General features: G+C 37.2%; 1 protein-coding gene and 1 pseudogene across 1 annotated transcript; one reads left to right on the forward strand and one right to left on the reverse strand.

Moving 5' to 3' along the window:
* Nucleotides 1–4008: 4008 nt before the first annotated feature.
* On the forward strand, nt 4009–9961 carry LOC113312479 (annotated as a pseudogene).
* A 630-nt stretch (nt 9962–10591) lies between these two features.
* On the reverse strand, nt 10592–13870 carry LOC113308117. The gene is made up of 5 exons (XM_026556602.1): nt 13645–13870; nt 13348–13524; nt 12108–12545; nt 11459–11803; nt 10592–11115 (listed from the first exon to the last, which is right to left on the reverse strand). The coding sequence occupies exons 1-5, from the start codon at nt 13726–13728 to the stop codon at nt 10840–10842; spliced, it is 1320 nt and encodes a 439-aa protein (XP_026412387.1). The 5' UTR covers nt 13729–13870; the 3' UTR covers nt 10592–10839.
* Between the last annotated feature and the right edge of the window lie 281 nt (nt 13871–14151).

Genomic DNA, 14151 nt, shown 5'->3' on the forward strand with positions numbered 1-14151 from the left:
TGGACACTATTTATACGAGATTGAACCAATTCTTTTTTAGAGTTCAAATGACAATGAGTTTCAACCCAGTATTTTGGTGATATGTTCCTTTTATTAAAAATTTGATATATCAAATCTCACCATCTACCGATTTTAATTTTGACCGTTAATTTTCAACGGTTGATTTTCAAAATAGTAGATGGTGGTGTTATACGTTTCGGATTGTGTTCATTTTTAGTAGGAATTTAGAGTTTAATAAGAGGAACGTATCATTAAGATATTAGGTTTAAATTCATTGTCATTTGGATTCTAAAGAAAGATTGGTTCAATCTTGTACAGACAGTGTTCATACAAAATTGTTCATGGATCCTCTTTTTTTTTTTCTTTCAAATAGTAATAACTTATGAGTACACAGATGGCGACGTGGCGTCCTCTGAAACACACAATTGTGAAATTTCATACGTGCTCATTTTTGGGAAATTCATAACAAATATCTGCAATTATTTATTTTGCATTATCCTCGACAATTGCAAGACTGTTAATGGGGGTGTCAATTTGCTTGGGGTGTACCAACCCAAAGACAATAGCTAATTTGTCCTATATGTATTTAGGTACACCCCTAAGTAATTTGATACCCCTATTAACAATCTTGGACAATTGGCAGGCACCGTTTCTTAGCTTTGTTGTACTGTTATAAGAAAGTGATGGTGATGATAGGTGTGAGTTGTATTTTTCTCCTCTTTTTCATACTACTCTATCCGTCCTAATTAAAAAGGTGAAATATTGTATTTTCCTTTTACCACAAAATAGGAGGAATAGCGATTTCAAAAATGGGTACCCTTATTTATGTTGTTTGGGTAGTATCATAATTGAATTAGTGTCTCCAGTGTCGTGAAGTGTATAAAACAAGAACAATGGAAATTTATAAGATCAAAAGGCAATCAAGAAGGTTTCTTGATCTAAAATTCTATATATGTGGTATGGAGAGTAATAAAGTTTAGCCTCTCGTCAAATAAAAAAGTGAAAATTACGGTCAAACCCAATTCTGTAGACTTTTCCACTGTGAAACCCACGGCAAAAAAAAATCATGGGCGCGCCCATTCTCGGTAATAAAATTATACACAAACCCATAATTCTGTGAAATTATGTTTTCGTTTTTCTTCTTTCCAAACTAACCTAAGGCGCGAATTTTCTCCACAATTAAAAATCCAGTGTTCTTCGATCTTCTATCGCAGCACAGATACACAAAGATCTCTATTTTCGTCGTCGTCATCATCAACACCGTTTACATCTCAGAGAACCAAGAAAAAAAAATGGAGATGGAATTGAAGACGAAGAGTAATGATTCGATGAAGGAATTGCAGGTCTTCAACAAAATTCTTTTTGCGTGCATCGAGTCCTGGTAATTAAATTGATTCATTCCCCAAAAACCCTAATTCAGAAATCCCTAATTCTTATTATTAATTTCAATTTCATTTCCTTCAGATTCGTAATTTAATTCTAAGAAACTTTCTGATGATCCAATGAAAGCGGCATCTACAGAGAAGAAGAAAAAAGAATAGAATTAATGGAGAATAACAGGAGGATGTGGAAGTTGAAAAAGGCTGGGAATTTTGATGGAAATTAGAGATGGTGTTATTATCAGTTTCGAATTTGGGACAATGAAGATGTGGATTGATTGTTGTTATTGATTCAAAGCTTAACAAGAATGGAGCCAGGTTGATAGTATCCCCGATTGTTTGAGCTGAGTTTTTGCTGCCAAGTGATAATGAATGTGTATGCTTATGTTGAATTTGCAGGAAAGGAGTCACTCTGTGGAATTCTAATATATAACAAGTATTCATCCATCATAAGTTCTCCGAATGAACTACAAGGTGTTCGACAGAAAGCATAAACCACATGCCATGTCTCATAGCGGTCATTTCATCACGTTCTTTTTCTTTGCCAGCAACTAGCCATGCGATTGATGGGTATGTGCCAAGGGTAATTGCCAAGGATTTAGATGGGTTTTCGAAGACAAGAAGAATACAGATTCTGTAGTTCTGTTAACTTAGTTTTGGACAAGGATTTGAGCAGAAGAATACTTGTGTTGTTGGAAAAAGACTCTTGTCATAGTCTCACATGACCGTGATTTCCTCAATACTATCTGCGGTGATATTATTCATCTTTATGAACAGAAACTTCAACTGTATCGTGTCAATTTTGATGCGTTTGAAAGATTGTATGAGCAACATCGCAGGGAGGTTAATAGAATACCCGAGACATATGAAAAACAGGTGAAGGTTGCTACAAGAGCTGGGAACATGGTTCAACTTGAAAAGGCGAATACTCGAGTCAAGATCCTTGTAAGAAAAGAAATATGTAGGGGCAAGGTGGACGAGGACATCGAGCTGTTGACAAATACCCCAAAAAAGTGGACAGATTACAGTGTAATGTTCCACTTTTCGGGGCCAACCAAACTCAAGGCACCTCTGTTGCAGCTAATTAATGTCCATTTTAGCTAACCAAACAGGAATGACTTCAGGCTCTCAAATGTTGATGCTGGTATTGATATGGGAACCCGAGCAGCAATTGTGGGTCCGAAATGGAAAATGGAAGTGTGAATAGTGATGCATAACAGGTTATGCATCTACAAAATTTGTTGCATAACTTGTTATGCATTTTCGAAATTGGTTGCATAACACGTTCTGCAGATTTTTTTTTATTTTTGCATAATTTGTTATGCAGTCCAGAAAACGGTTGCGTAACACGTTATGCACCTATGTTTTTGTTAGTATTGAAACCAACAAAAACTAAGGTTGCATAACTTGTCATGTGCCTACGACAATATCTACATAACATGTTATGCAGTCGTGAAAATGGATGCATAACAGGTTATGCATCCGAAAATATGACTGCATAATTCATTATGCATCGAGAAAATTGTTGCACAATCTTTTATGCATCGAGAAAATAGATGCATAACCTGATATGCATCCGTAAATATGGATGCATACTGCATTATGCATCAATTTTTTTATGTACGCACTAAAATCAACCAAAACAATGGTTACATAACTTGTTATAGATGCATAACTTTGTTATCCAAATGCATAATTTGTTATGCGGTGGAGAAAATGGTTGCATAATTTTTTATGCGTCTGCAGAATGTGTTATACATCTTTTGTGGTGGCTGCATAATAGTAATGTATCAAGTTTTCGAAAATTTTGCTTAAAATGATGATCACCTCCAATTTTTTCGTGAAAAACAAAAATTTTATATTCTTGTTTGTACTCGTTGCGCAGCTCTCTTAAAAAGATTTCCAACGATATAAAATTTGTAAAATTCCAAGGCGCGGATTTTTAGATATGTTATATCCAAGTTGCGTTGCCAATTATACCCCTAATGCATAATCCGTCATGCAGATGCATAATCCGTCGTGCGAACATTTTTAATAATTTCATATAATTATGGGTGTCACGAAAATAATTATGGGTGTCACGGTACCTAAAATTAATTATGAGCCTAACAATGAAAATATTTTTTTTTTTGGACCTGCGCCTAAGTTTCTCAAAATACAGCTCTTCTACACGTACCGCCTGCGGAGACAAGGCAGAAACGCCCCCTTGGGATTTAGCAGGTCCCGCTTTTTTGGCCCACATCAGTTGGAATGTGAGAGGGGCGGTTTCTAGGGTGTTTTTGGGGGCGGTACGTTAAGACGAAGGTTCCAAAGACAGTAATGCCAGTGAATCATCATTGACTGAATTTTATAAGCCGCTCGGGGTTCACGGTATGTCTTTTTAAATCGTTGCTTATGCGACTGAAAGATGTATGATTCGTCTATTAGTTGCATTAGCTCAGGTCAACTGATGAATGGATTCATGCTCATCCTCCCATCTTACAGTTGCACAACAAGGCACTGTATTACACCAAGTCATTATACCTAAATGTTGTTAATTAAAATTAATGTGTCTATATAAACTCTGGTTTCTGCATTATCATCATCACTTCAACTAAGGATTGTAAACAAAATTATCATTGTTGTTAAAATGGAGGAAGTAAGGAATAAAACAACTTTCAACGGTGGATTGATCGTCGGTATTAAAGGAGAAATAATGGTTCCTCCAGCAGAGGAGACACCTAAGGATTTGCATTTCTTGTCTAACGTAGACATGGTAGTGCTTATGATGGACACCCTTTGGTGTTTTAACAAAACAAGTGATGTTGGTGGATTGGATGCAGCTCAAGCCATGAAAGATGGTTTAGCAAAAGTACTGGTTCACTACTATCCTTTTGCCGGACGCATCATAATTAATAAAAATGGAAAGTTTATGGTCAATTGCACAGGTGAAGGTGCTCTTTTTGTTGAGGCAGAGGCCAACCTTACGTTGGACGAAATTGGTGACTTCACGAAACCTGATCCTGTTACTTATGGGAAACTTGTTTGTCGGCTTCTTGATCCAAAAAACATACTACAAAATCCTCTACTTGTGGCTCAGGTAGCTTACAACATGTTGTTCTTATGTTAGAATTCTTTTTCCTCTTTGATTTTATATGAATGATGGTGTATTTTTGTTCTTAATTTTTTACTGTATTCATGCGTGTTTGAAGGTGACCAAATTCAAGTGTGGTGGGTTCGTTCTTGGAATGAGTTGGAACCACTTTGTGGCCGATGGAATCAGTATGACGGAGTTTGTGAAGTCATGGGGTGAAGTTACACGAGGATTGCCGTTATCAACCCACCGTTCCTAGATCGAACTCTACTCAAAGCACGAAACCCACCTAAGGTAGAATTCAACCATGAATATGAAGACATCGTAGATGTATCGAACACCGAGTCTATCTTCAAACAAAAAAAGGGTATTACCAAGTCCTTTATTTTTCACCCTGAGGATCTAGAAAAACTCAAGAAAAAAGCTATGGAAGATGGGGTTTTACAAAGGTGTAGTAGTTTCGAAGTACTTGCCGCTTTGATGTGGAGAGCTCGAACTGAAGCGGTAAGATATAATCCTGATCAACAAGTAAGGCTACAATTTCCGTTTGATGTGCGATCTAGAATATACCCAAGATTGCCAAAAGGTTATTTTGGCAATGCATTCCTGACCATGAATTGTCAATGTAGCGCGAGTGAGCTACTGGACAGCCCACTGCCGTCGATAATAGAGCGAATTCAAAGATCAACTCAGATGGTTACAGACGATTATGTAAAATCAACCATAGATTATTTAGAAGAGCCAAAAATAATTCAACCTCACAGCTCTACAGTGTTTTTAAGTGCTTGGTCTAAGCTAGGATTCTATAGTGTGGATTTTGGTTGGGGAAACCCATTTTTCGTAGGCACACCTATGGTACCAACGGTATGGGTGTTGTTCATACCCCATGGGAAGGATAACAAAGGCATAAAAATTTGGTTCTGGGTTTGCCTTCTTCCTCTTCAATGAAGATCTTCCAAGAACTAATTGAACTCGAAGTTGAGATGTGTAGGAAAGTCAAGAAACCTCTAGCTCGATTATAAATTATTTGCTTATCAATAAACGGGCAAAAATGTTAATATGCAAGCTTTGGTGTGATTGTATGTGTATAGGTTGGAGGAGCATTGAAAACCTCAATACTGGCCCGTGCTTGAAACTTTGTTTTCCTATTCCTTGCTAATAACTAGTGTTTGGCCCGTGCGTTTCACGAGCTCTGATCGTTTGCATGTTGTAAATCATTTGTCCCGTGCGTTGCATGAGTTCTGATCGTTTGCATGTTGTAAATTATTTTTTTATTGGGTTTTTAAGTGCGCCAAGGTTTTTCTTTTGGTTTGATGAAAGGGTGAAATATCATTAACGGTAAAATATAATACAATAACTTTACAATTTGTTAAAGTCTGCGTGCATCCAATTCAAAATTAATTGAAAATGAGTGGAGCGATCCTTCCATATTATATTTAAGTTGATTATGTGGAACCAGCGATGTGGGATTATTGTCTTTCCACACGCCCCCTCACGTGTAAGGCCAGTCATTCGGCCTAACACGTGCACCTACGTACGTGTGGTCACGGATGTGCAGGTGACATTCGGTCACGGTACACCCTATAATAGTCATATCATCATATGATATGGCACAACGGAAACAATAAAAGACAAGGAGAATCCACTCCTTAATGGTGATGATAGAAACTCCAATCTTGGAACAAATAGACGATAATGACTCTAATCCAAGAGTTAATCAACAATCAATAGTATTAACCAAATAACTTAACAAATTCATTAATCAATATAAGCGAGCTAATCCAAGCTACCTTACAATGACAAGAACGATGAATATTTATAGTTTAACTAAACCCTAACAAACCTTTGACTGAACATAACTTCACATACGTGTGAAGTTTATCCTAACCATCTAACAGAATTATAGCAAATCTTAACAAATGATATGACTAAACAGATAATATGGGTCGGGTCCAAGACTCACGATAGACATCCTATATACGTCCCGCATCATCATACTACGTACGGGTGGTCACGGGAGTGCAGGTGACATTCGGTCACGGTACATCCCACGTAGAGTTACAGATCTCGCTCTAATACCATGTTAAAGTCTGCGGGTATCCAACTCAAAACCAATTGGAAATGAGTGGATTGGCCCTTCCATATTATATTTAAGTTAATTGTGCGGAATCTAGCAATACTGGACTCACATAATTTTATCAAATACATTGGAAATAATACTTAATTGTAGAACTCTTTGTTGTAGATGAACTGACATGTGTTAAAGGTTCTTTAACCTTGCTTCTTTAGTTATGTAACCAGCAAATTACTTATGTTTTTTGCATAAAACTTAACCTTAGCTTGGAGAAATTTTTCCAGTATCATAGAAGCTTCTTGCAAGGTGTTTTCCGAAGCTCAAGGAGTTTTGTTTCTTTCCTTGTTAATTTTATCTGCCAAAGCTTTGCAGTATATTACTATAGATACACTTGACAAGATGCTTCTGATTAACCACGTGATTTCCTTTATCAAAGCTTTTGTCCCTGCATGAAAACCCGACGATTCCCATTGTGACCCTGCTGAGACGTACATGAAAGTCTCTTGATCCACTGAGTAAAAGATAAGGCGCATCCCATGGAATAGTCTTCTTTCTTAAATGATAATATTGAATCACGATTTAGATTATGAACAATAAATTGTTCTTAACCGAAATTCATCAAGTATGAACAAATGTTCATTAATATATTTCAATAACTAATTACCAAGATAAACTTGACTCGAAATTCTTGTTATGCTTGCAATAGTCTAATTAGTCATGCGACAACGTCTCATAGATAGAAAGATGAATACGACTTGAGAATAGGCGGTTCAGTCTTTACTTACCTTTTGTTGAAGAAGTTCTCCAAAAGCTTCGGTTAGTCTTCGCCTTCAAACGGTAGAACACAGTGATGTCCGATGCTCAACTACACATTTATCCTAATCCGAGACTTGACTAATTGTAGACTAGAAACCAAGATATAGCTTTGATCAACTAAATTTGATAACAAGCTTGATATAGCAACACTTGTGAGTTCGACCGAGCAATGCTCTAACAGAACTGCTTCAAACTTCCAAAACAAACTTGTCAAGATCTAAACAAACTGCAAAGAGACTTCTTCTGGGACAAGAGTCTAGACATTCCGAAAGTTTATTACCCAAAATCCTGGACAACTGTGTGTAATCCTAAGGATCTGGGATGTTCGGGATTCATGAATATGGAGCACTTCAATAGTTCCATGATCATTAAAATTGGTTGGAGATTGGAAAGACAAAGACTCACCATAGTACAAACTCATGGATGCAAAATACCTCTTGGATATGGAAAGGTATTCTGGAAGGCATCAACAATATACAATAACATAGTTCTTGGAAAATTGGTAACAACAAGAAGATCAAAATCTGGAAAGATATTTGGATTCCCATCATTCCCTCTCCATTTCCTAAACCTGCAAATTGTATTTCTGAGCTCATTAGGGTTGAGCATCTCCTATTATCATCTTGTGAATGGAATTCTACTATAATCGATACTTGGCTCAACAATGTCACTGGTGAAGCCATTCACAAGATTATTCCTCATTCTGGGGAAGAGGATACTATTGTGTGGAATCTCACTGGCTCCGGGAACTTCACAATCAAATCACTTTTACATAACAAAGATGGATAATCTTTACAACAATGATGTCCAGACTAGCAACTTGAAGGCTTTGTAGAAAATGGATTTCTCTAGTGATCTAAATATTTCTTTGAAAATGTGATCATGGAATTCTTCCTACTAATGCTAAAACTGCTAGCATTCTACATTACATTGATCAAGTATGCAAGATATGCAATAGTGGGGAGGAAACTGTGACACATTTGCTTTTAAATTGTCCTTCTGCTACCTCTGTCTGGCAATTATTGCTGGGTCCATCCATTGGAAAGTTTGGTTGCAACACAAACTTCATGGACTGGTTAAACTCTTGGTTCATATCTGGAACATACAACTAATAATAACAGCAAAATATATGCTACTGCTTGCTGGTACATCTGGAAGGCTAGGTGTGATTACACTTTCAGACACATCAAGAACCATAAGCCAATCATACTACTATCAGTATCTAGGAACATCTATGCAACTATAATATGGTCAATTGCTTACATGACCATATCTTGAATTATAGTCTCCACAATGATGAATATGGAAGTATAACGATTGATGACACTGCCAGTTATTCCCTTGGCTCAGACCAAAGAGGGGAGTATGGCATTATAATCAAAATTTACACTTTGCAGGAACCTGAAACTCTCTTATACTTCACTGCATTTACAGCTCTGGGTTTTGCAGGAAACATCACTCGGTCTAGAAGATATCCAGGACACAATGGAGAATGGGGAGAAACATGAGGAGTTGATCTAGCTTTCAATTGGATCAAGGAAATGCAACACATCAACGTTAAAATTCAAGCTGAATCCATGGAAAAATTGTAGACCGTTTCACCATGCTCTACCGCAACGCAGTCCAAGGCAGATACCACCTTAGTTATCATGAGAGAAATAGAAAACAAATGAATGCAGACAATGAGCATAGTCTACAATTTATTTCTTTTGTACTAGTTGGTCTTAAAGCTATCCATAGACTTTAAAATTTAGACTCTTTTCAAATAGCTATGCATTGTAAGAAGTAAGAACTCTATAATTAGGAGTGGTAGTGCCTCGATGACCACCAGCTCTAATATGTACTCTGCATAGGCCTTTTCTCAGCCTATGTTTTTCTACCAAAAAAAATAAAAAAATCAACGGGGAAGATCTTATCTTCTGAGTCTTTCTTTATTGTAAACAGAGTTTAGTTTTATACTTCTATTGACTGAGAAATATAGCACGCGGCACATACTACAAAATCCTCTACTTGTGGCTCAGGTATAGTTTAAATGATGTAGTTTATCTTGTTTTAGATTTATTTATTTTCGGAATGATCGAGTATTTTTGTTCTTAGTTATTTTACCGTATACATGAGTGTTTGAAGGTGACCAAGTTCAAGTGTGGAGGGTTCGTTCTTGGATTAAGTACGAATCATGCTATGGCCAATGGAACCAGTACAGTGGAGTTTATGAAGTCATGGGGTGAAGTTACACGAGGATTGCCGTTAACAAGCCCACCGTTCCTAGATCGAACTATACTCAAAGCACGAAATCCATCTAAGGTGGAATTCACGCATGGGTATGAAGACATCGTAGATGTATCCAACACTGAGGCTATCTTCGAACAAGAAATGCTTATTACCAAGTCCTTTATTTTTCACCCTGAGAATCTTGATCAACTTAAGAAAAAAGTTGCGGAGGATGGGGTTCTACAAAGGTGTAGTAGTTTCGAAGTACTTACCGCTTTGATGTGGAGAGCTCGAACTCGATCGTTAAGATTTAATTCTGATCAACAAGTAAGGCTGCTCTTTGCGGTTGACGTGCGGTCTAGACTAGACCCAAAGTTACCAAAGGTTACTTTGGCAATGCATTCCTAATGATGAATTGTCAATGTACCGCGAATGAGATGCTAGACAGCCCACTGCCATCAACAATAGAGCGAATTCAAAGATCGATTAAGATGATTACAGATGAATATGTGAAACCAACCATAGATTTCTTAGAAGAGCCAAAAGGAACTCTACCTCACAGTTCTACAGTATTTTTAAGTGCTTGGTCTAATCTTGGATACAAATAATAGTATGGATTTTGGATGGGGAAAACCATTTTTCGCAGGCCCTCCCAGGTTACCTATAAAAGAAGTGGTGTTGTTGATATCCCATGGAATGGATAACAAAGGCATAAATTTGATTCTTGGTTTACCAGCTTCTTCAATGAAAATCTTCGAAGAATTAATTGAAATCTAGAGGAAAATCCAGTACTCTCTAGCTAGATTTAAATTATTTGTTAGTAATCAATAAGCGGGCAAAAATGTTAAATCCTCAGTTCTTTTAAGCGTTCTCTTTTTTGGCCTGTGGATCTTGTATTCTTTCATTCTTTCAATCCATTTTCTTTCGAAATCAATAATGCTTGGCTAATCTATTGTATGGTTCTTACCGATGGTCACTATCCTGAAAGTGAAGATGCAGAAAATCAGGTAGAACAGAAGTTCAGAATAACAATCAAGATCAATACGAAAAAAGACACTTCATTTCATATTTCACATTATTACATGGTGCCCATATGTAATACATCCTTGAAATCACTCTGAAAGGCGCGTTACTAGTCTAATACATTTGCTTCCACCTTACCTAACTATTTGTTGACCTGTGGAGAACTAAAAGATAGGTAACTAACAAAACTTCACTCCAATTCTAAAGAAACTGACACAGGCTTCAAACAGCGGTCATGGGTTTACATCCCTTTCAAACACAATTCAGTACTTTCTGAAGGTTAGATTGAGTCGTCCTGGACGGAGATTGGCTTCAGCAACCAAAGCTTTTGGTGCTGTATCTGGAAGAATTGACTTTACACCATGAAATATATGCCTGGATTTACCACCAAATATCAGTACATCCCCTGATTCCAAGATTACCTTATTTGCTCCTTCAACATCTCCATGCTCTCCATACAGGAATTCTGCTGAATCACCAATTGAGATGGACACAACAGGCAAACCTTTATCAAGGCTTTCTTTGGTCTCATCTTTGTCCTATTTCAGGTGGGGAAAAGAAGAAAAAGAAGCAATGAGAGACTCGTGAGGCATTTGAATAGCTAGTTATAAAAACAAAAAATAAAAACAATGAAGTAAAGAACCAAAATAGTCATCCAGCAACAAACGGAAGGCATAATCCAGTGCTAGATTCCAAACGCACAGTTGAACAATGCTCACCAAAAGAGGTTCTTAACGCAAAAGAAAAACTTAAGTGAAATAATCAAATGGATCGCTAACAGAACACATATTACCAATCTCTGGCTGATGTTAGAGTGACTGTATGCATCACAATAAAACCCCTATTTTCTATATTGCCTTCCATAATCTAACAAATTTGTACCTGATGGAGACCAAGTGTGCCAGTTTTGGAGTAGAAATTGATGATGCACATATCTGGTTGCATCGAAGGAATCACGTCTTCTGGATTGCATTTTTTGTGTTTTTCTTTTATAAGAGCATGAGACTCTGTGACAGCCCTTTTGACGATCTGTTTGAACTCATCTGGAATACCAGGGGGTATTGCATCATCCACTGATCGTCGATAATCATATACTTTTCTCTCAGGGTCCCAGTTCATGCCAAGGCACATCATCTGCAGATTCATCTTGCCTCCATTTTCGAAACAAGGTTTATAAAATCCCCCAGCACCCAAGCCAAGGTCTCGGCAGACCTTAATGATTTTCATCTGCAAAAGGAGACACAAACTGTTAACCCAGATCAACACTGAGGGATGAACTCATCAATACATATCTATATTGTTGTTACTTGGAGCAACAAAGATAACGGGGGGGTTCAGCAATAGGACACAAAGGGAAGTTTAATTATTAGACTCGAGGGTCCTTCGACAAACTATTTTCATGTCCCAGTTTTGGGAGTTGTGCGTCATGAAAGAGAACAAATTAATACGAACTTAAAGATACATATTGATGTGGTAATAAGAAAGGCAGGGACACTAAAACCTGTATAGCTAAAAAGGAAAGTGACTGCACCTGATCTGCATGATTAATATGATTCTTCAAAAGAACCATTCCAGGCCTCAATATCTCAGAACTCTTCTGCAAAGAAGCTTTTCGTATTTCTCTGTTTTTAGCATATACAGAAGGTTTCAGTATCACTGTCCCTGCACTTTTGACCTTGCAGATATCCAATTTAACTCCAGGTAGTTTATTTTCTGGTTTTGCAGGGACATTTTGATGATTTCCAGTATTGCAAAGGTTGTCTGCCTCACTAACACGAACAGAAAGTGGCGAAACGTCGATAGGTAAGGAAGAACCGCCCGAGAGCAAAGACGAAGGAATCTTTGGACTTTGATGTCTTTGAGCGCTTGATGGTCGCTCATTTCCAGCTGAGCCTTTAACTGAAACCCAACTATTGCTACACGAGCCTTGGCCCTTTCTTGCAGAAGGATCAACCATTGAAAATCGATCCTGATAGTTGGTAGGACATTGTCAGTACAAATCCATCATCCATAAAAGATCAACAAGATAAAACAATGCAACTGTACAATGAACTGTGTAATGATTTAATCTAAGTTCAGCATTAAAACAATTGAATCCATCTCAGAAATTCGTAAAGTAAGACAATCATGAGGTAAGTAATGATCGGCTGAGAGAGAAGACGTAAAACGGACTGAAGATAAGCCCACTGAAAGCTTTAACCAATTTTGAAGATGACAGGTCAGAGGCTTGTTGGTTTTTGCAAATACATGTGTGTTTCAGCATTGGAGGGCTGCAGCACACTAAAAGGTGAGCCCTAAACATATACTACAATTCCTAGAAGTGTCCTTTGGTTTATCACTGGTTAAAAAGATGGTTACTTACAGGCTCCAAAATCCAGAACTAAGAGAATGCAATAATAATAACACAAGAACCAAACAACCAGTAAGCCCTATTTTCCACATTTTTCACAAACAAACAGATAGCACCCACTCAGTTGAGCTGCTAATTAGAGTCGCCGACAAACTAAGAAAGAGAGAAATCAAAAACGAAAAAGATATTCATTGCATAACAAAAAAGAATGAGCAATCGAACAACAATTTTCCAAATATAAGAAACATGTCCTAAAATCATGTTAATACAACAACAAATAATCTCAAAATTTGACCAATTACCTTACTAAAATCCACTTAAAAGCATCCTAGTTTCCACGTACTCTAATCGCAAACAGTTTGAAGGGTTCTCATAAATTAAGCGTGAACAAATAAAGACAGGAAGATAAAAAAACGCTTACCTGGTGCACTTCAGGTACCGAATTGGCAGTCAATTCTCCAATATGCTGATGTCTTTCAGAATTTGATAATTGCTCATTTCCAGTTGAATCTTCAGAAACTTTCCGCCCTACATTTTCTGGACTTCCATCAGTACAGGAGGAATTATCCCTGCTAGTAGATGATGTATCAACCTTTTTCTGTTTCAAAAACGAAAGAATCAGCAACCCTTATTCCAAGAATCAGTACAAGAACTGTAAATTTAAAATGGGTTTGTGAATGTTTTCCAAAGTAACCAAGAAAAAAAAGAAAAAGCTCACATTGCATGGTACCCATTGTGTATTTGGCGAGCCTCCAGGCCTTCCTCTATTACTTTTTCCGCCTCTTTGTCTGGGATGATTCATCGTTCTCTCGTTAAAAGAGATAATAATATGAACTTATTTTTGACGGAGAAATTAGGGCTTCAATGTGTTTTTTCTTTGCAGTAGAGCAAAGCGTCTATTTGTAGAGACTGGGAGTGAGACTCATCGTTTTTGATGCAGAATTATTGTTGTGGGCGATTTATATGCGCCTTTCTGTTTTCCAGCTGAGTCGATGTTTAATTTATATGCGCCTTTCTATTTTCCAGCTGAGTCGTCGTTTTATTTCAATCCTGTTATAGGGGCGACATATTTTATTAGAGGGGCGGCGGGTAATAGGACAAAAAGGGTTATTACATGGTAATTTGAAGTGTCTCTTATCCAAAAAAATTAAAAATGACTAATTAACCCTCACATATTTTAGTGTTGATAATCTAGTTTAGTATTAATGATTAATTTTCACTAATA

The sequence above is a fragment of the Papaver somniferum genome, chromosome 9 (genome assembly GCF_003573695.1).
Source record: "Papaver somniferum cultivar HN1 chromosome 9, ASM357369v1, whole genome shotgun sequence".
Lineage (NCBI taxonomy): Eukaryota > Viridiplantae > Streptophyta > Magnoliopsida > Ranunculales > Papaveraceae > Papaver > Papaver somniferum.